This window comes from Bombina bombina, chromosome 1, assembly GCF_027579735.1.
Source record: "Bombina bombina isolate aBomBom1 chromosome 1, aBomBom1.pri, whole genome shotgun sequence".
NCBI classification, from domain to species: domain Eukaryota; kingdom Metazoa; phylum Chordata; class Amphibia; order Anura; family Bombinatoridae; genus Bombina; species Bombina bombina.
Genome location: NC_069499.1, coordinates 516,208,586 through 516,231,530, shown reverse-complemented (window position 1 = coordinate 516,231,530; position 22,945 = coordinate 516,208,586). Strand labels below are relative to the sequence as shown.

General features: G+C 39.6%; 1 protein-coding gene across 1 annotated transcript in view; it reads left to right on the top strand.

Moving 5' to 3' along the window:
- The window catches only part of HIBCH (3-hydroxyisobutyryl-CoA hydrolase), a gene marked incomplete in the record, with an annotated part of 371,527 nt that overhangs the window by 332,122 nt on the left and 16,460 nt on the right, over positions 1–22,945 (top strand). The window contains 1 exon segment of the mRNA XM_053698615.1: positions 19,397–19,430. Coding sequence (XP_053554590.1) covers positions 19,397–19,430 — 34 coding nt within the window.

Below are 22,945 nucleotides of genomic sequence, written 5' to 3'. Positions count from 1 at the left end.
CTTTCCATCTCTAGTTCTTCTTCCAAAAGTGATTTCCAAAATTCTAATGGAACGTTCGTTTGTATTGCTGGTGGCTCCAGCATGGCCTCACAGGTTTTGGTATGCGGATCTCGTTCGGATGCCAAGTTGCCAACCTTGAACACTTCCGTTAAGGCCAGACCTTCTATCTCAAGGCCCATTTTTCCATCAGGATCTCAAATCATTAAATTTGAAGGTATGGAGATAGAACGCTTGATTCTTAGTCATAGAGGTTTCTCTGACTCAGTGATTAATACTATGATACAGGCTCGTAAGTCTGTGTCTAGAAATATTTATTACCGAGTCTGGAAGATTTACATTTCTTGGTGTTCTTCTCATAAATTCTCTTGGCATTCTTTTAGAATTCCTAGGATTTTACAGTTTCTTCAGGATGGTTTGGATAAGGGTTTGTCTGCAAGCTCTTTGAAAGGTCAAATCTCTGCTCTTTCTGTTCTTTTTCACAGAAAGATTGCTAATCATCCTGATATTCATTGTTTTGTACAGGCTTTGGTTCGTATCAAGCCTGTCATTAAGTCAATCTCTCCTCGACTCAAGAGTCACTAGAGAGGGAGGGAATAGGCAGTTTCCTGTGGGAGGAGCGTGAAGGTGGAGGTGCACGCTCGAGCTCACCTGTGCTGTGTGAGCAATAACAGCTCTAAAATTCTCCCAAGCCACAGAGCCTTATTGCGGGGGTTTTACTGGTATAGCCCTTGCCGGAGGAAGTAAAATTGGCTATAGGAAACTCTCTGAGTCCCATAAGGCTGAGTGGGATCAGCTAATCTACAGATCCACAAGTTGCCATTTTTTTCCCCTCAAAGACTGTGAAACAAGTTCTTAAGAGCTGATGGTGTAAAGTACATGACAAGTCCAGGAGGGTTCACCCTACAGAGCTACCCAGAGAGATGTCGTCCAGTTAAGGGAAGCAAAAGACCCAAGCCAGCCCAAAGAGCAGGGGTGATATAATCTTCCGGCAAAACGAGCAGGAGTGAGAGTCCAGGAGCTGGAGTCGGAGTCAGAGTTAAGGCAACCACACACCTATTACACACGTACCTGTAAGTTCAAGGCGGCTGGTGGATTCAGAGGATCAGCTGTCCGAATACCGCTCTCCCCCCCCTCCAGTAAGTCGGCGAGTTGCTCTGACGTCAGAGCGCGACGCTTGAAGCGGGTGTGCATGAAGCTGTCGGAGGGTACTGCAGTGTGGCCTAGAACGCCAAGACCTGGATGAGAGAGCGCTCTAAGTGAAATTTCGCCACCAAGGTGCAGACACGACAGGCCGTGAAGTCGAGGGGGGGTAAGTACAGAGGTATATTACATGGTGGGCAACTGTAAAGCAAAGTTTAAGCTGAACAACAAAAGGAGTACCGGCGGAGCTAATTTGGATTTGGTGGTGTGTGTGTTATGCCAAAAAGTATTTAAATAAAGAGCCTTGCTGGAAGCTGGACTTATCATTTCCACTATATGTGTATATCCCAGCTGGAGTGGCGACAGCTCTCAGAAAAAGCTACTTTCCACAGCATGAGCAAGGCTGCCTGAAATTTTCTCTTTTTTGTATAAGACTGTGGCCATAGATTAAGGGAGAATATTGAAATGACTCCTAACATTATATGAATGTGGTAGCACGCAGGTCCTAGGTACTCTAAGCACAGTAATTATCAAAAAGGACATTATATGTGCATATTGACTGATGTTATCCTTTGCTATCACATAAACTGCAACATATGAGTTTGGTATCACGTAGGTCCTGGGCACTCTAAATACAGCAATTAACAAAGAGGACATTATATGTGCAAATTGACTGATGTTATACTCGGTTAGCCTGTAACTGCTAGAGAAATTTGACATAATAAGCCCTATGAACTCTTATGTATAATAATCTGTATAGCTTTTTTCTGTCATAGAGATTAGAGTTAAGATGTGTAAGTTAGTAGGTCATATAAAGTAAACTAAAGGTGATAAATATTCTAACAGATCAGCCAGGTTTCTGTTGGCTGGTATTAATCCTACACTTCGTATCTGAAGCAACCACAATTCAGGGTGCATTTCTCTTAAGAAGATTACATGAGCAATTACACCAACAGGCATTAAAATCAAGCCGAAAAGAGCGTCCTTAAGAAAAGGATGAGAAAGACATTAAGCCCTTATAGCACAGGATACCCTCAAAAGATAGGGATAAAAGTTTACATATTGGGACATTTGCACTATAACTCTCAGAGAATATCTCTTGAATTCAGCCTGTTTAGGTTAAATCCTGCGCTGTATAATAGTGTATAAAGTGCTAAAGGAGTGTCAAAGGTGTTAAAAGAGAGTTAAAATTGTTTATTTGTACACTCTGATGTTAGGTAACAGTGTTGGTCGGAAAAAGAAAACTGCTTTTTTTTTCTAAAATAGAGGTACTGTTCTTCTGATAGTTCTGGTAATAGATATTCTGCACAGTCAAGGGTCATATTGTGCCTGAAAGTGTGAAAGCTCAGACAGATATTTAAATCTAGGCTTCTTTGACGGATTAGCCCTATAAGAGTTTTCACAGACAAAGCGGAATACAAAGGTTAAGCTGCAGTCCAGAGAGGGATCTTTGCTCAGATGTAATATATAGATAGCTGACTATCACAGATTCTGCCTATTTTTTCTTTTCTTCTTTTTTTTTTTTTTTTATATAGGTTTTCTGAACCAGTAAAGCTTCTCTGTTAATGCAATTAGGGGTTAAATAGGAGAGGTTGCTTTTATATAACAAATGGAGAAATACATTACAAATCCCAAAAATAAATCTCCAGCCATGCCTGTAAGGAGAGATAAAAAACAGAAACCCCTACAGGAAAATATACAAGAAATTTCCTTTAGAAGTCCAGATTTGAGTACGGAAAAACAACTTACTACGAATCAGTTGGCAGAATTAATTCTGCCACAATTTGAGATAATAAAGGGGGAGATTTCAGAGATTTCGAGTGAAATAAAACAATTTTCAAGTAGATTATTAGAGGCAGAAACTCGAATTTCGAATATTGAGGACAGACACTTTAATCAGGAAGTTGTTCTGAACACACATTCAGAAGAGATTAAGGCATTAAAAGCTAAAATTGAGGATCTAGAAGACAGGTCCAGGAGGAGTAATGTGCGTGTCATAGGACTACCAGAGTCCAGAGAATTTGAAGACCTCCTAAAATTTAGTACTCTGACTTTACCAAAACTTCTTGGCATACAAGATGTAGAGGGAGGATTCCAGGTAGAGAGAGCACACAGGGTAGGTGTGGCAAGACAGTCAAAAGACGGCAGTACGCGACCAAGAATGGTCATGATAAAATACTTAAATTTCCAAGACAAAGTTAAAATTATGCAGAAATACAGACAGACACAGACACTGACTATAGACACCAAGCAGATCCTATTTTCTCCAACATAGGTGTGTCCGGTCCACGGCGTCATCCTTACTTGTGGGATATTCTCTTCCCCAACAGGAAATGGCAAAGAGCCCAGCAAAGCTGGTCACATGATCCCTCCTAGGCTCCGCCTACCCCAGTCATTCTCTTTGCCGTTGTACAGGCAACATCTCCACGGAGATGGCTTAGAGTTTTTTAGTGTTTAACTGTAGTTTTTATTATTCAATCAAGAGTTTGTTATTTTAAAATAGTGCTGGTATGTACTATTTACTCAGAAACAGAAAAGAGATGAAGATTTCTGTTTGTATGAGGAAAATGATTTTAGCACCGTAACTAAAATCCATGGCTGTTCCACACAGGACTGTTGAGAGCAATTAACTTCAGTTGGGGGAACAGTGTGCAGTCTCTTACTGCTTGAGGTATGACACATTCTAACAAGACGATGTAATGCTGGAAGCTGTCATTTTCCCTATGGGATCCGGTAAGCCATGTTTATTAAGATAGTAAATAAGGGCTTCACAAGGGCTTATTAAGACTGTAGACTTTTTCTGGGCTAAATCGATTCATTATTAACACATATTTAGCCTTGAGGAATCATTTATTCTGGGTATTTTGATATGATTATATCGGCAGGCACTGTTTTAGACACTTTATTCTTTAGGGGCTTTCCCTAATCATAGTCAGAGCCTCATTTTCGCGCCGGTATGGCGCACTTGTTTTTGAGGACAGCATGGCATGCAGCTGCATGTGTGTGGAGCTCTGATACATAGAAAAGTCTTTCTGAAGGCATCATTTGGTATCGTATTCCCCTTTGGGCTTGGTTGGGTCTCAGCAAAGCAGATTCCAGGGACTGTAAAGGGGTTAAATATAAAAACGGCTCCGGTTCCGTTATTTTAAGGGTTAAAGCTTCCAAATTTGGTGTGCAATACTTTTAAGGCTTTAAGACACTGTGGTGAAATTTTGGTGAATTTTGAACAATTCCTTCATACTTTTTCGCAATTGCAATAATAAAGTGTGTTTAGTTTAAAATTTAAAGTGACAGTAACGGTTTTATTTTAAAACGTTTTTTGTGCTTTGTTATCAAGTTTATGCCTGTTTAACATGTCTGAACTACCAGATAGATTGTGTTCTGACTGTGGGGAAACCAAGGTTCCTTCTCATTTAACTATATGTATTTTATGTCATAAAAAAATTTTTAGTAAAAATGATGCCCAAGATGATTCCTCAAGTGAGGGGAGTAAGCATGGTACTGCATCATCCCCTCCTTCGTCTACACCAGTCTTGCCCATACAGGAGGCCCCTAGTACATCTAGTGTGCCAATACTCCTTACTATGCAACATTTAACGGCTGTAATGGATAATTCTATCAAAAACATTTTAGCCAATATGCCCACTTATCAGCGAAAGCGCGACTGCTCTGTTTTAGAAAATTCTGTAGAGCATGAGAACGCTGATGATATGGTTTCTGAAGGGCCCCTACACCAGTCTGAGGGGGCCAGGGAGGTTTTGTCTGAGGGAGAAATTTCAGATTCAGGAAACATTTCTCAACAAGCTGAACCTGATGTGATTACTTTTAAATTTAAGTTGGAACATCTCCGCGCTCTGCTTAAGGAGGTGTTATCCAATTTGGATGATTGTGATTATCTGGTCATTCCAGAACCACTATGTAAAATGGAAAAGTTCTTAGAGGCCCCGGGGCCCCCCGAAGCTTTTCCTATATCCAAGCGGGTGGCGTACATTGTTAGTAAAGAATGGGACAGGCCCGGTATACCTTTAGTACCTCCCCCCATATTTATAAAATTGTTTTCCTATAGTCGACCCCAGAAAGGACTGATGGCAGACAGTCCCCAAGGTCGAGGGGGCGGTTTCTACTCTACACAAGCGCGCCACTATACCCATAGAAGATAGTTGTGCTTTCCAAGATCCTATGGATAAAAAATTAGAAGGTCTGCTAAAGATGTTTGTTCAGCAAGGTTCCCTTCTACAACCAATTGCATGCATTGTCCCTGTCACTGCAGCCGCGTGTTTCTAGTTTGATGAGCTAGGAAAGGCGATTATTAGTAATTCTTCTTCTTATGAGGAGATTATGGACAGAATTCGTGCTCTTAAATTGGCTAATTCTTTCACCCTAGACGCCACCTTGCAATTGGCTAGGTTAGCGGCGAAAAAATTCTGGGTTTGCTATTGTGGCGCAGAGCGCTTTGGTTAAAATCTTGGGCAGCGGATGCGTCTTCCAAGAACAAATTGCTTGACATTCCTTTCAAGGGGAAAACACTCTTTGGCCCTGACTTGAAAGAGATTATCTCTGATATCACTGGGGGCAAGGGCCACGCCCTTCCTCAGGATAGGTCTTTTCAAGACCAAAAATAAACCTAAGTTTCGTCCCTTTCGCAGAAACGGATCAGCCCCAAGGGCTACGTCCTCTAAGCAGGAAGGTAATACTTCTCAAGCCAATCCAGCCTGGAGACCTATGCAAGGCTGGAGCAAAGGAAAGCAGGCCAGGAAACCTGCCACTGCTACCAAGACAGCATGAAATGCGGGCCCCCGATCCGGGACCGGATCTGGTGGGGGGCAGACTCTCTCTCTTCGCTCAGGCTTGGGAAAGAGATGTTCTGGATCCTTGGGCGCTAGAAATAGTCTCCCAAGGTTATTCTCTGGAGTTCAAGGGGCTTCCTCCAAGGGGGAGGTCCCACAGGTCTCAGTTGTCTTCAGACCACATAAGAAGACAGGCATTCTTACATTGGGTAGAAGACCTGCTAAAAATGGGAGTGATTCATCCTGTTCCATTAGGAGAACAAGGGATGGGGTTCTACTCCAATCTGTTCATGGTTCCCAAAAAAGAGGGAACGTTCAGACCAATCTTAGATCTCAAGATCTTGAACAAGTTTCTCAAGGTTCCATCGTTCAAGATGGAAACCATTCGAACACTTCTTCCTTCCATCCAGGAAGGTCAATTCATGACCAAGGTGGATTTCAAGGATGCGTATCTACATATTCCTATCCACAAGGAACATCATCGGTTCCTAAGGTTTGCATTCCTGGACAAGCATTTCCAGTTCGTGGCATTTTCTTTCGGATTAGCCACTGCTCCTAGGATTTTCTCATAGGTACTAGGGTCCCTTCTGGCGGTGCTAAGACCAAGGGGCATTGCTGTAGTACCTTACTTGGACGACATTCTGATTCGAGCGTCGTCCCTTCCTCAAGTAAAGGCTCACACGGACATTGTCCTGGCCTTTCTCAGATCTCACGGATGGAAAGTGAACGTGGAAAAGAGTTCTCTATCTCCGTCAACGAGGGTTCCCTTCTTGGGAACTATAATAGACTCCTTAGAAATGAGGATTTTTCTGACAGAAGCCAGAAAAACAAAACTTCTAGACTCTTGTCGGATACTTCATTCCGTTCCTCTTCCTTCCATAGCGCAGTGCATGGAAGTGATAGGTTTGATGGTAGCGGCAATGGACATAGTTCCTTTTGTGCGCATTCATCTAAGACCATTACAACTGTTCATGCTCAGTCAGTGGAATGGGGACTATTCAGACTTGTCTCCGAAGATACAAGCAAATCAGAGAACCAGAGACTCATTCCGTTGGTGGCTGTCCCTGGACAACCTGTCACAAGGGATGACCTTCCGCAGACCAGAGTGGGTCATTGTCACGACCGACGCCAGTCTGATGGGCTGGGGCGCGGTCTGGGGATCCCTGAAAGCTCAGGGTCTTTGGTCTCGGGTAGAATCTCTTCTACCGATAAATATTCTGGAACTGAGAGCGATATTCAATGCTCTCAAAGCTTGGCCTCAGCTAGCGAGGGCCAAGTTCATACATCAACCATCAGGGGGGAACAAGGAGTTCCCTAGCGATGGAAGAAGTGACCAAAATCATTCTATGGGCGGAGTCTCACTCCTGCCACCTGTCTGCTATCCACATCCCAGGAGTGGAAAATTGGGAAGCGGATTTTCTGAGTCGTCAGACATTGCATCCGGGGGAGTGGGAACTCCATCCGGAAATCTTTGCCCAAGTCACTCAACCGTGGGGCATTCCAGACATGGATCTGATGGCCTCTCGTCAGAACTTCAGAGTTCCTTACTACGGGTACAGATCCAGGGATCCCAAGGCGGCTCTAGTGGATGCACTAGTAGCACCTTGGACCTTCAAACTAGCTTATGTGTTCCCGCCGTTTCCTCTCATCCCCAGGCTGGTAGCCAGGATCAATCAGGAGAGGGCGTCGGTGATTTTGATAGCTCCTGCGTGGCCACGCAGGACTTGGTATGCAGATCTGGTGAATATGTCATCGGCTCCACCATGGAAGCTACCTTTGAGAGACCTTCTTGTTCTAGGTCCGTTCGACCCACTCCAGCTGACTGCTTGGAGATTGAACGCTTGATCTTATCAAAGCGAGGGTTCTCAGATTCTGTTATTAATACTCTTGTTCAGGCCTGAAAGCCTGTAACCAGAAAAATTACCACATAATTTGGTATATCTGTTGGTGTGAATCTGCAGGATTCCCTTGGGACAAGGTTAGGATTCCTAAGAGTCTATCCTTCCTTCGAGAAGGATTGGAAAAAGGATTATCTGCAAGTTCCTTGATGGGACAGATTTCTGCCTTGTCTGTGTTACTTCACAAAAAGCTGGCAGCTGTGCCAGATGTTCTAGCCTTTGTTCAGGCTCTGGTTAGAATCAAGCCTGTTTACAAAATTTTGACTCCTCCTTGGAGTCTCAACCTAGTTCTTTCAGTTCTTCAGGGGGTTCCGTTTGAACCCTTACATTCCGTTGATATTAAGTTATTATCTTGGAAAGTTTTGTTTTTGGTTGCAATTTCTTCTGCTAGAAGAGTTTCAGAATTATCTGCTCTGCAGTGTTCTTCTCCTTATCTGGTGTTCCATGCAGATAAGGTGGTTTTGCGTACTAAACCTGGTTTTCTTCCAAAAGTTGTTTCTAACAAAAACATTAACCAGGAGATAGTTGTGCCTTCTTTGTGTCCTAATCCAGTTTCAAAGAAGGAACGTTTGTTGCACAACTTGGATGTAGTTCGTGCTCTCAAATTTTACTTAGCAGCTACTAAGGATTTCAGACAAACTTTGTCTTTGTTTGTTGTTTATTCTGGTAAACGGAGAGGTTAAAAAGCAACTTCTACCTCTCTCTCCTTCTGGATTAAAAGCATTATCCGATTGGCTTATGAGACTGCCGGACGGCAGCCTCCTGAAAGAATCACAGCTCACTCCACTAGGGCTGTGGCTTCCACATGGGCCTTCAAGAACGAGGCTTCTGTTGATCAGATATGTAAGGCAGCGACTTGATCTTCACTGCACACTTTTTCTAAATTTTACAAATTTGATACTTTTGCTTCTTCTGAGGCTATTTTTGGGAGAAAGGTTTTGCAAGCCGTGGTGCCTTCCATTTAGGTGACCTGATTTGCTCCCTCCCTTCATCCGTGTCCTAAAGCTTTGGTATTGGTTCCCACAAGTAAGGATGACGCCGTGGACCGGACACACCTATGTTGGAGAAAACAGAATTTATGTTTACCTGATAAATTACTTTCTCCAACGGTGTGTCCGGTCCACGGCCCGCCCTGGTTTTTTTAATCAGGTCTGATAATTTATTTTCTTTAACTACAGTCACCACGGTAACATATGGTTTCTCCTATGCAAATATTCCTCCTTAACGTCGGTCGAATGACTGGGGTAGGCGGAGCCTAGGAGGGATCATGTGACCAGCTTTGCTGGGCTCTTTGCCATTTCCTGTTGGGGAAGAGAATATCCCACAAGTAAGGATGACGCCGTGGACCGGACACACCGTTGGAGAAAGTAATTTATCAGGTAAACATAAATTCTGTTATTTCAGGACTATTCAATAGAGACCTCGACAAAGAGGCGTGCGATGGCACCATTCTGCTCAGGTCTAATTAAAGCAGGGTTGAAGGCAACCATGAAATACCCAGCGAAAATCACGGTACTGGGCATGGATGGTGTCATCGCACTAAACACAATTGAGGAGGCAAAAGAGTTCTGCAGAGACAATAATATAGAGGTTTAAGCAGATTTTAATAGAATACGGCAATCTTAGGCTCTGGAAATTAAAATGGTGATTTGGTCAGGAATATGGGGTAGGGGGGGGGAGGGGGTCCCTTTGTTTTGTTTTTTTTGTTTTTGTTTTTTTTCTTCTTCTTCCCTTCATTTTTCATAGGTAAAAAGTTTCAGAATAAATGAGTAATTCGTTAAACTTAATCTCTTGGAACGTAGGGGGAATAACATCGCCCAGTAAGCGTAAGAACATTTTAAAGTTAGTAAAAAAACAACACCCAGATATCATTTTACTACAAGAATTACATCTTAAAAAGGAAGAGATAGGAAAGCTGAAAACAAAGTGGCTAGCTGAAATAATCGCCACACCTTGTGAAAAACCCAAAAAGGGGGTAGCAATTATGCTGGGCAGTGGTCTAGCATACACGATAACTAAGCAGGAATTAGACCCAGGCGGGCGATATATAGTTTTACAACTGAAAATAGATAATAAGATCTGGACAATATGTAACCTATACGCCCCGAATAACTGGGACTTTCAGTTCTGGGAGAAATTGACAAAAGTTATATCCCCATATATTGGGCAGAATTTGATTATAGCAGGAGATTTTAACAGTACAATGTGCCCCGATCTAGATAGGCACAGAATCAGGAGGAGAGCGGCTAATAACAGGGAAGCCAAATATCTGCAGAATTTTGCACGGGTGTTAAAATTGAAGGATGTCTGGCGTATTCAGCATCCAGACACTCGAGAATTCACATGCGAATCGGGAGCTCATAAAAATTTCTCCCGAATTGACATGTTTTTAGTAGATGAAGACATCATGAAAAACCATATTGAGTCACAGATTGCGGAGATTATTTTATCTGATCACGCGATAATTGGTTTAAGGATTGCATGGAGCACTCTATCCAAAAATAGTTTTAATACCTTCCGTTTTCCTCAATATATGTACAGAAATATACAATTTGTAAACTGGCTGAAGCAAAAATGGGGAGAGTACTCCACACAGAATAGGGACTACATAAACAAAGTTGAGGTATTCTGGGAAGCAGGCAAAGCGGTCATTCGGGGGGAAGTAAAAGCCTACATGATTAAAAGAAATAAGGAAAATAAAGCAAGAGAGCTACAATTAGCAAACCAACTTAAAAATAAATATGCGAAATATCTCAGAACTCCCAATAAAGAGAATTGGGATCTATATAAAGCAGCTAGAACGGAAAGGGAATGTTTTCTGAAAAAGATCGGGGCATACGAAGAGTTGAGGAATAGGGCGATATTCCAGGGCAGTCAGGGTATTTCAGCCAAACATCTGGCCAGACTGGTTAAATTTAGGAGAAAATCAAATCATATTTTTTCAATTAGGTCTGAGGGGAAACTCATAGGTAAAAAGTTTCAGAATAAATGAGTAATTCGTTAAACTTAATCTCTTGGAACGTAGGGGGAATAACATCGCCCAGTAAGCGTAAGAACATTTTAAAGTTAGTAAAAAAACAACACCCAGATATCATTTTACTACAAGAATTACATCTTAAAAAGGAAGAGATAGGAAAGCTGAAAACAAAGTGGCTAGCTGAAATAATCGCCACACCTTGTGAAAAACGCAAAAAGGGGGTAGCAATTATGCTGGGCAGTGGTCTAGCATACACGATAACTAAGCAGGAATTAGACCCAGGCGGGCGATATATAGTTTTACAACTGAAAATAGATAATAAGATCTGGACAATATGTAACCTATACGCTCCGAATAACTGGGACTTTCAGTTCTGGGAGAAATTGACAAAAGTTATATCCCCATATATTGGGCAGAATTTGATTATAGCAGGAGATTTTAACAGTACAATGTGCCCCGATCTAGATAGGCACAGAATCAGGAGGAGAGCGGCTAATAACAGGGAAGCCAAATATCTGCAGAATTTTGCACGGGTGTTAAAATTGAAGGATGTCTGGCGTATTCAGCATCCAGACACTCGAGAATTCACATGCGAATCGGGAGCTCATAAAAATTTCTCCCGAATTGACATGTTTTTAGTAGATGAAGACATCATGAAAAACCATATTGAGTCACAGATTGCGGAGATTATTTTATCTGATCACGCGATAATTGGTTTAAGGATTGCATGGAGCACTCTATCCAAAAATAGTTTTAATACCTTCCGTTTTCCTCAATATATGTACAGAAATATACAATTTGTAAACTGGCTGAAGCAAAAATGGGGAGAGTACTCCACACAGAATAGGGACTACATAAACAAAGTTGAGGTATTCTGGGAAGCAGGCAAAGCGGTCATTCGGGGGGAAGTAAAAGCCTACATGATTAAAAGAAATAAGGAAAATAAAGCAAGAGAGCTACAATTAGCAAACCAACTTAAAAATAAATATGCAAAATATCTCAGAACTCCCAATAAAGAGAATTGGGATCTATATAAAGCAGCTAGAACGGAAAGGGAATGTTTTCTGAAAAAGATCGGGGCATACGAAGAGTTGAGGAATAGGGCGATATTCCAGGGCAGTCAGGGTATTTCAGCCAAACATCTGGCCAGACTGGTTAAATTTAGGAGAAAATCAAATCATATTTTTTCAATTAGGTCTGAGGGGAAACTCGTCAGTAACAAAGATGATATTGGCAAAATATTCTTTGAGTATTATAGTAACCTCTATGCAAGGGAAGATGTGAATGAGGAGCAAAAAGAGCAATTCTGGCTGGGTCTGGATATCCCCCAAATTTCGCAAGAAGCGTTACAGATAATTAATGCTTCTATTACCGAAATAGAAATATTAGAAACCATAAAAAAATCTAAACCCAGCAAAGCTGCAGGGCCGGACGGTCTTCCGGCAGAATTCTATAAAATCATGGCGGCAGAAATAACGGGCACCTTAACTAAACTATTCAATCAATATTATCTTCAGAAAGACATGAAATCTAACTATTTCTCTGACTCTTTAGTTACCTTAATCCATAAGAAAGAGAAGGACCCTACAAAGGTAGCATCATATCGTCCGATTTCGCTGCTCAATCAGGATTACAAGTTATTAATGTCTCTAATCGCAGAAAGGTTAAAAAAATTTATTACGGATATTATTCATACAGATCAGGCAGGGTTCATTGCAGGGAGAAATGCAGTTAGAAACATGCGCAGAGTTCTTACTACCCTGGACTATCTCCATCGGGTCGACCAGGACGCAGGGAACAGAATTCAGGGGGAAGATATGGCTTTACTTACTGTAGATGCCGAGAAGGCTTTTGATTCTATTATTTGGGACCATTTAATAAACTCGTTGAAGAAGTTTGGTTTCTCCGGTGCTCTGGTCGACTTGATCGGGTTAGTATATAACAAGCCCAGGTCTCAACTTCTCATCAATGGTGAAAAAGTATTACCCTATGTAAAGGAACACGGCAGGGGTGTCCACTTTCCCCATTACTTTTTGATATCGCACTGGAACCCCTAGCCATATATTTAAGAAAGACTCTTCCACCAATTTTGGTGGGGAATTAGAAGGTGTCTGTGGCTCTGTATGCGGATGATTTATTAATATTCTTACAACATACAAATCAGTCCATACCATGCTTAATGAAGGTATAAAACACATTCAGTTCTTTCTCAGGATATAAAATAAATATTAATAAATCAGAAATTCTCTGGATCAAAAAAAATAGAAATAGTTACTCTGATAATTTCAAAGAAGTACAGAACATTAATTATTTAGGCATAAAGATTAGTAAGAACCCAGCAGCATGGTATCAGCTTAACTTCAAAGAACCATTTCAGAAATTGCAACATGACTTAGCTAAATGGAACTTATACTACCTATCCATTTCAGCCCGTATTAATGTCATTAAAACTATTATTTTTCCAAAATTCCTATTTTTGCTTCAGAACTTACCCCTTTTATTACATAAAAAAGACATCGATAACTATAATAAGGCCTATGCTCTTTTTATTTGGGGGAAAAAGACTTCACATATCGCTTTTAATAAGTTGTCCCAGGATAAACGTTTTGGAGGTTTTTCGTGCCCAAATATAAAATACTATAATATGGTCTCCTTGGTTAAATTTGGGGTAGATTGGCTTACCAAATCAGAATATGTTACTTATTATGAACATGAATCAGAATTAATTAAACCTTTTAATCTGCAGGCGGTGCTTCACTGTCCATATAGAAAACTACCAAGCAATATAAGCAGATTAAGTACAATTACAAATGTAGTGACCGCATGGCAGAAATATTGTAAAATATTGGGGATAGAATTTCAGACCTCTAGATTACTACCGATCACTGGTAACCCAGCCTTCCCACCAGGACACTGCAATAGTATATTTCATAATTGGGCAACTAAAGGCCTGATCTATATATCACAATTGAAGGAACCACTTACCGGGTATATCAGGTCCTTTGAGAATCTCGCACGCGAATATAGCTTACCATCCCAGCATTTCTTCGCATATTTACAGATACGTCATTTTATAAATGACTATGATAATAGGTTCAGTAAGCACTGGGCGCAATTAAATATCGAGGCAGGAATAACTCTTTACAAAGCTGGCGTCAGAACCATCTCAATTTGGTATCAACTTATTATGAGTAGAGAAGGAGCATTGCATATCAATCAGTGTAAACAGAGATTTGTAATCTATTTTCCTGAGTTGCAGGATAAGGATATAATGGACAGTATTGAAAGAACAAGGGAAGCCACAGACAGAATCAACTTAAGAGAATCACAGTCTAAGGTAATAAATAATTTTTATCTAACCCCAGCTAGAATTGCCAAGTGGTCCCAATCGCAGGTTTTGTGTCCTAAATGTCATAAAGTAAAGGCGGATTTACTGCATTACTTTTGGACTTGCCCAAAAATCTCACAATTTTGGAGTAAAATCCAGTACTGGCTTAATAGAAAAGTAAAAGACAAGTTAGAATTACAGGGTAAACATATACTATTTTTGTACCCAACACAAAATATAGGAGATAGACTTCTCACAAATTTAGTCATCTTGATTGTAAGGAACCAGATATGTAAAGGGTGGAAGCATAGAGACGCTCCCTCAATCACGGAATTCATAAACGCTATGAGAAGCCAGATTATGGGTGAAATAATAATACTGGATAAAGCAGCAGCTAAACAGGTTACCTTATTCTTTAAAAAATGGAAAAAGTATATTCAGGGAGAATCTACAATAGTACAACAGCAGATCCTCTCGCCATTTCAAAATTCCATTCCTTTTCTAGAATTAATCCTAGACGGATCTTTACCGCCAAACTGGGTATATAGTCGTTAAGGTAGGAATAGTTCTAGCTATAAAAGTAATACGGTACTCAATGGCAGCTTTCAAGTGAAGGGTTTTGTTTTTGTTTTTCTTCTCCCCCCTCCCTACCCCTGGGATGTAAGAATAATTTGTTTTAAGTTTTTTGTGAGAATTCTTGAGTACAGTTTAAAACATATCAGGAAGGACACGTTCAGTTTTTGTTGAGGGTCATGATTGGTCCGATAATTAGACAGAGTAGATGTTCCCAAGAACTAGGTTAAGGGACAGATCAAAGCAGGTCAAGGGTCAGAAATTGTTTATAACTGTTCCGGTAAAATAAACAAGAGATCAAGCAATTAAGATTGGAGGTAATAGATAAGATATCTGGACAGAGAGGAATCATAATTTATATCCGTCACAGAAAGGTTTAGTTGCTTAGAAATGTATTTTTCAGTTATGTTTGATTGAATAAGATTCTGATGTGACAATTTCATATGGTTGGTATGTATTGTATCTCTGAATTTTTGTTCATATTTTTACCTCCAATAAAAAATGTTTAAAAAAAAAAAAAAAAAAAAAGTCAATCTCTCCTCCTTGGAGTCTTAATTTGGTTCTGAGGGCTTTACAGGCTCCTCCATTTGAACCTATGCATTCTCTGGATATTAAATTACTTTCTTGGAAAGTGTTGTTCCTTTTAGCCATCTCTTCTGCTAGAAGAGTTTCTGAGTTATCTGCTCTTTCTTGTGAATCTCCTTTTCTGATTTTTCATCAGGATAAGGTGGTGTTGCGGACTTCATTTAAAGTTTTACCTAAGGTTGTGAATTCTAACAACATTAGTAGAGAAATTGTTGTCCCTTCATTGTGTCCTAATCCTAAGAATTCTATGGAGAGATCTTTACATTCTTTGGATGTAGTAAGAGCTTTGAAATATTATGTTGAAGCTACTAAAGGTTTTAGAAAGACTTCTAGTCTATTTGTTATATTTTCTGGTTCCAGGAAAGGTCAGAAGGCTCCTGCCATTTCCTTGGCATCTTGGTTAAAGTCTTTGATTCATCATGCTTATGTAGAGTCGGGTAAGTCCCCGCCTCAAAGGATAACGGCTCATTCTACTAGGTCAGTTTCTACTTCATGGGCTTTTAGGAATGAAGCTTCTGTTGATCAGATTTGCAAAGCAGCAACTTGGTCTTCTTTGCATACTTTTACTAAATTCTACCATTTTGATGTTTTTTCTTCTTTTGAAGCAGTTTTTGGTAGAAAAGTACTTCAGACAGCTGTTTCAGTTTGATTCTTCTGCTTATAATTTCAGTTTTTTTCATTATAAGATTAAAACTTTTTGATTTGGGTTGTGGATTATTTTTTCAGCGGAATTTGCTGTCTTTATTTTATCCCTTCCTCTCTAGTGACTCTTGCGTGGAAGTTCCACATCTTGGGTATCTGCTATCCTATACGTCACTAGCTCATGGACTCTTGCTAATTACATGAAAGAAAACATAATTTATGTAAGAACTTACCTGATAAATTCATTTCTTTCATATTAGCAAGAGTCCATGAGGCCCAGCCTTTTTTGTGGTGGTTATGATTTTTTTGTATAAAGCACAATTATTCCAATTCCTTATTTTTTATGCTTTCGCTCCTTTCTTATCACCCCACTTCTTGGCTATTCGTTAAACTGAATTGTGGGTGTGGTGAGGGGTGTATTTATAGGCATTTTGAGGTTTGGGAAACTTTGCCCCTCCTGGTAGGAATGCATATCCCATACGTCACTAGCTCATGGACTCTTGCTAATATGAAAGAAATGAATTTATCAGGTAAGTTCTTACATAAATTATGTTTTTGCGCTTGTCAGGTTGTGCTCGTTTTATGAGTTGAAAGTAAACTGATTTTGTTTGTGCGCTATCTCGATGAGTGCAAAAAGCCAAACTTAGAACATTGTGCGGGCACGTTCACGTATTACCCCATAAAAGTTAGTGAGGGGAAAAAAACACCCTTTTCGCTCGCAAGCACAATCGCATATTCTGAAGTGCACTAACCTGACATGAAAATATTATTATTTCACATTCTAATGTTCTTCACATAGCAGAATACAGGGAGTGCAGAATTATTAGGCAAATTAGTATTTTGACCACATCATCCTCTTTATGCATGTTGTCTTACTCCAAGCTGTATAGGCTCGAAAGCCTACTACCAATTAAGCATATTAGGTGATGTGCATCTCTGTAATGAGAAGGGGTGTGGTCTAATGACATCAACACCCTATATCAGGTGTGCATAATTATTAGGCAACTTCCTTTCCTTTGGCAAAATGGGTCAAAAGAAGGACTTGACAGGCTCAGAAAAGTCAAAAATAGTGAGATATCTTGCAGAGGGATGCAGCACTCTTAAAATTGCAAAGCTTCTGAAGCGTGATCATCGAACAATCAAGCGTTTCATTCAAAATAGTCAACAGGGTCGCAAGAAGCGTGTGGAAAAACCAAGGCGCAAAATAACTGCCCATGAACTGAGAAAGTCAAGCGTGCAGCTGCCAAGATGCCACTTGCCACCAGTTTGGCCATATTTCAGAGCTGCAACATCACTGGAGTGCCCAAAAGCACAAGGTGTGCAATACTCAGAGACATGGCCAAGGTAAGAAAGGCTGAAAGACGACCACCACTGAACAAGACACACAAGCTGAAACGTCAAGACTGGGCCAAGAAATATCTCAAGACTGATTTTTCTAAGGTTTTATGGACTGATGAAATGAGAGTGAGTCTTGATGGGCCAGATGGATGGGCCTGTGGCTGGATTGGTAAAGGGCAGAGAGCTCCAGTCCGACTCAGACGCCAGCAAGGTGGAGGTGGAGTACTGGTTTGGGCTGGTATCATCAAAGATGAGCTTGTGGGGCCTTTTCGGGTTGAGGATGGAGTCAAGCTCAACTCCCAGTCCTACTGCCAGTTTCTGGAAGACACCTTCTTCAAGCAGTGGTACAGGAAGAAGTCTGCATCCTTCAAGAAAAACATGATTTTCATGCAGGACAATGCTCCATCACACGCGTCCAAGTACTCCACAGCGTGGCTGGCAAGAAAGGGTATAAAAGAAGAAAATCTAATGACATGGCCTCCTTGTTCACCTGATCTGAACCCCATTGAGAACCTGTGGTCCATCATCAAATGTGAGATTTACAAGGAGGGAAAACAGTACACCTCTCTGAACAGTGTCTGGGAGGCTGTGGTTGCTGCTGCACGCAATGTTGATGGTGAACAGATCAAAACACTGACAGAATCCATGGATGGCAGGCTTTTGAGTGTCCTTGCAAAGAAAGGTGGCTATATTGGTCACTGATTTGTTTTTGTTTTGTTTTTGAATGTCAGAAATGTATATTTGTGAATGTTGAGATGTTATATTGGTTTCACTGGTAAAAATAAATAATTGAAATGGGTATATATTTGTTTTTTGTTAAGTTGCCTAATAATTATGCACAGTAATAGTCACCTGCACACACAGATATCCCCCTAAAATAGCTATAACTAAAAACTACTTCCAAAACTATTCAGCTTTGATATTAATGAGTTTTTTAGGTTCATTGAGAACATGGTTGTTGTTCAATAATAAAATTAATCCTCAAAAATACAACTTGCCTAATAATTCTGCACTCCCTGTATGTTCTATTTATTCATAAATACATCATTTTATATATATATATATATATATATATATATATATATATAATGGTATTTTGCTACAATATATATCTATACCTATATAGCTATATGGTTATATATAGCTATAGATAATACATATACTGCATATATATATATATATATATATATATATATATATATATATATATATATGAATATATATTTATAAATACTTAGAACATATTCTGCTATGGCTATGTGCAGAACATTGGAATGTTAAATATATACAGTAAATACATAGTTAAAACCTTTATTAAAAATGAATGTTGCGTAAATATGCTTTTTTACATGTTTTCATCTACATAACTGCAAATGGCTCCAATGCATACATGAATATAAATCTCTAGATATGTATAACTATGTATCTCTATGTTAAAGCCCTTTGCCTGCCTTTTTTTTCTAACACCTGAGACCTGATATCTTTGAGTTGTAACTTTTGTGTGCAATATTTTTTTTGTATTTTTTTTAGATGGTGTTATTATGAGTGTAAGTGTATTATGTAATTTATTTTTGATGCATTTTGTAACACTTTTTTGTTTTGCAAAACAGTTAACCAGAGCTCTGAGGACGAGGCAATCATTCTAGTGTAAATCGTGATTGTTCTCAAGCGATTGCGTTTACTATCAACTCATAATACCAGCGGTAAACCTGTCTAGTGCAAACACCCACGATAAACCCCTTATCATTTGTGTACAAGCATCATGCACTTGTATTCTTGCGTTTAGCTGGTTAGAATATAGCCCAGTAACTTGTTATATAGGATGGGTAGCACCCAGGTCGCAGATTATTTAGCTTACTTGTGTATTACACTTCAGGAGAGTTTTCCTATGAAAATCATTCTAATCCTGTTCATAATACATTTACAGTAAAAACCAAAATGTGAGACAATTCTCCTTACAATGATAGTTGCAGCCAACCCCACATTAGCTTTTATTTGTTGGTGAGATGCAGCGTAATCTGTTTAGATGGAGTTTCACAAGGAATAGAAAAAAATGCAAAGTTTGTTAGTGTACGTTACAGAGAACTAAATATGAAAAAAATGTTTTATTTATTTACTTATTTTGTAGAGAGGACACGATTTCTATGAAGGCGTACGTGCTGGTAAGTAAACTATATGTTTTGGGGGAAAACTGTAGGAAGAGGCAATTATGTCTAGCAAGAAACATTAAATACACACACAAGGGATTTGTCCTAGACATAATGCAGTGCCATAATAGAGCAATAAGTCCTGTACTTAAGTGCTGATGTATTCAAAGCTCACTAAAGCATTTAGAAAGTCGGTAATAGTTTTATTAAATTTGCTTTTAACGTTTAATCAATGACTATGCAATTAGCGTATTGCTAGTTATACATGATAGTCTTTGAGTGATTACTGTCTTTGTCTGCTGTAGTTTACTGACATTTAGTAGTGAGATAAACTGACATTTATGTAGACTTACTGGACTGAAAATGTTTGGAAGAATAACTGAACTGTAAAAAAGCCAAAGGCACAGCTAAACTTAAAGGAGCAAGGCATGGACACTGTTTATAGAAAATGGATACTAACTTGTGTACACAACATGACAGTTTTGTCCTTTATTTTATTAACAAAATCTGCTATATAAAATTCTGTCTTGGCTCACCTCAGAAGCATTCTAAGAGATGTCTACCTAGAATTCAGACTTGTTCCCAGCAAAAGCTTATTTTTTAAGATTGTTCTACTATAACTTGTAAAGATAGAAGATTGCAAAATATCAAAATGTCAGATTGTATTGCAGGACTGTTTAGACAACAGAAACCTATAATCTTCCGAATGACCATATATATATATATATATATATATATATACATACACACTCACCGGCCACTTTATTAGGTGTTCAACAGTAACTCAAATAACCACTCATAAAACCAAGGTATGCAGAATACCATCTCTTAACGCACAAGACGTTGAACCTTGAAGCAGATGGGCTACAGCAGCAGATGACCACACCGTATGCCACTCCTGTCAGCTAAGAACAGGAAACTGAGGCTACAATTCGCACAGACTCACCAAAATAGGACAATAGAAGATTGGAAAAATGTTGCCTGGTCTGATGAGTCTTTATTTCAGCTGCGGCATTCAGATAGTAGGGTCAGAATTTGGCATAAACAACATGAAAGCATGGATCCATCCTGCCTTGTATCAATGGTTCAGGCTGGAGGTGGTAGTGTAATGGTATAGGGGATATTTTCTTGGCAAACTTTGGGCCCCTTAGTACCAATTGAGCATTGTTTAAACACCACGGCCTACATGAGTATTGTTGCTGATCATGTCCATCCCTTTATGACTACAGTGTACCCATCTTCTGATGGCTACTTCCAGCAGAATAATGCACCATGTCACAAAGCTCAAATCATCTCAAACTGGTTTCTTGAACATGACAATGAGTTCACTGTACTCCAATGGCCTACACAGTCACCAGATCTCAATCCAATAGAGCACCTTTGGGATCTGATGGAACGGGAGTATAAATATATATATATATATATATATATATATATATATATATATATATATATATGTGGCCTAGATGCAATCAAATGTGTTCTGAGTAAAAACAAGTCACATCTATCTTGTAACTGTTCACTTCTATAAGTATAGAACATTTTTTTATTTTATTTTTTTTATTTTTTATATTTATTTATTTATTTTATTATATTCTTTCTTTATTATTTTCCTTTTCTTTTGTTTTTGATACTGCCGCAGTAATACTTAAAGGGACACTGAACCCAAAAAAAATATTTTGTGATTCATATAGAGCATGCAATTTTAAGCAACTTTCTAATTTACTCCTATTTTCAATTTTTCTTTGTTCACTTGCTATTTTTATTTGAAAAAGAAGGCATCTAAGCTTCTTTTTTGCTTCAGTACTCTGGACAGCACTTTTTTATTGGTGGATGAATTTATCCACCAATCGGCAAGAATAAACCAGGTTATTCACCAAAAATGGGCCGGCATCTAAACTTACATACTTGCATTTCAAATAAAGATTCCAAGAGAAGGAAGAAAATGTGGTAATAGGAGTAAATTAGAAAGTTGCTTAAAATTGCATGCTCTATCTGAATCACAAAAGAAAAAAATTGGGTTCAGTGTCCCTTTAATGTCCTATACAGAGATAGGCTATGGCGTTTCATATATATATAATGTACATATATATCCCCTATGTCCGCTTTTGTATACATAGGCCTAGATTTGGAGTTTGCGGTAAAAGGGCTGTTAACGCTCCGCAGGCTTTTTTCTGGCCGCACCATAAATTTAACTCTGGTATCGAGAGTTCAAACAAATGCTGCGTTAGGCTCCAAAAAAGGAGCGTAGAGCATTTTTACCGCAAATGCAACTCTCGATACCAGAGTTGCTTACGGTCGCGGCCGGCCTCAAAAACGTGCTCGCATTCTATTGGCTGATCGGAACAGCCAATAGAATGCGAGCTCAATCTGATTGGCTGATTGGATCAGCCAATCAGATTGAGCTCGCATTCTATTGGCTGATCGGAACAGCCAATAGAATGCGAGCTCAATCTGATTGGCTGATTGGATCAGCCAATCGGATTAAACTTGATTCTGATTGGCTGATTCCATCAGTGCTCGCATTCTATTGGCTGATCGGAACAGCCAATAGAATGCGAGCTCAATCTGATTGGCTGATTGGATCAGCCAATCAGATTGAGCTCGCATTCTATTGGCTGATCGGAACAGCCAATAGAATGCGAGCTCAATCTGATTGGCTGATTGGATCAGCCAATCGGATTAAACTTGATTCTGATTGGCTGATTCCATCAGCCAATCAGAAAATTCCTACCTTAATTCCGATTGGCTGATAGAATCCTATCAGCCAATCGGAATTCGAGGGACGCCATCTTGGATGACGTCCCTTAAAGGAACCGTCATTAGTCGGGAGACAACGGAAGAAGAGGATGGATCCGCGTCGCCTGCTTCAAGATGGACCCGCTCCGCACCGGATGGAAGAAGATCGAAGATGCCGCTTGGAGAAGATGTTTGCCGGTCCGGATGTCCTCTTCTTGCCGGATAGGAGGAAGACTTTGGAGCCTCTTCTGGACCTCTTCAGCACCGGATTATGGATCGCCAACCCCCGCTTGGGTTGGATGAAGATGTTGGAGCCAGGACGGATCGGTGATACCTGGATGGTGAAGACAAGGTAGGAAGATCTTCAGGGGCTTAGTGTTAGGTTTATTTAAGGGGGGTTTGGCTTAGATTAGGGGTATGTGGGTGGTGGGTTGTAATGTTGGGGGGGGGGTATTGTATTTATTCTTTTACAGGCAAAAGAGCTGAAATTCTTGGGGCATGCCCCGCAAAGGGCCCTGTTCAGGGCTGGTAAGGTAAAAGAGCTTGTAACTTTTTTAATTTAGAATAGGGTAGGGAATTTTTTATTTTGGGGGGCTTTGTTATTTTATTAGGGGGCTTAGAGTATGTGTAATTAGTTTAAAATTGTTGTAATATTTTTCTTATGTTTGTAAATATTTTTTTATTTTTTGTAACTTAGTTCTTTTTTATTTTTGGTACTTTAGCTAGTTTATTTAATTGTATTTATTTGTAGCAATTGTGTTTAATTAATTTATTGATAGTGTAGTGTTAGG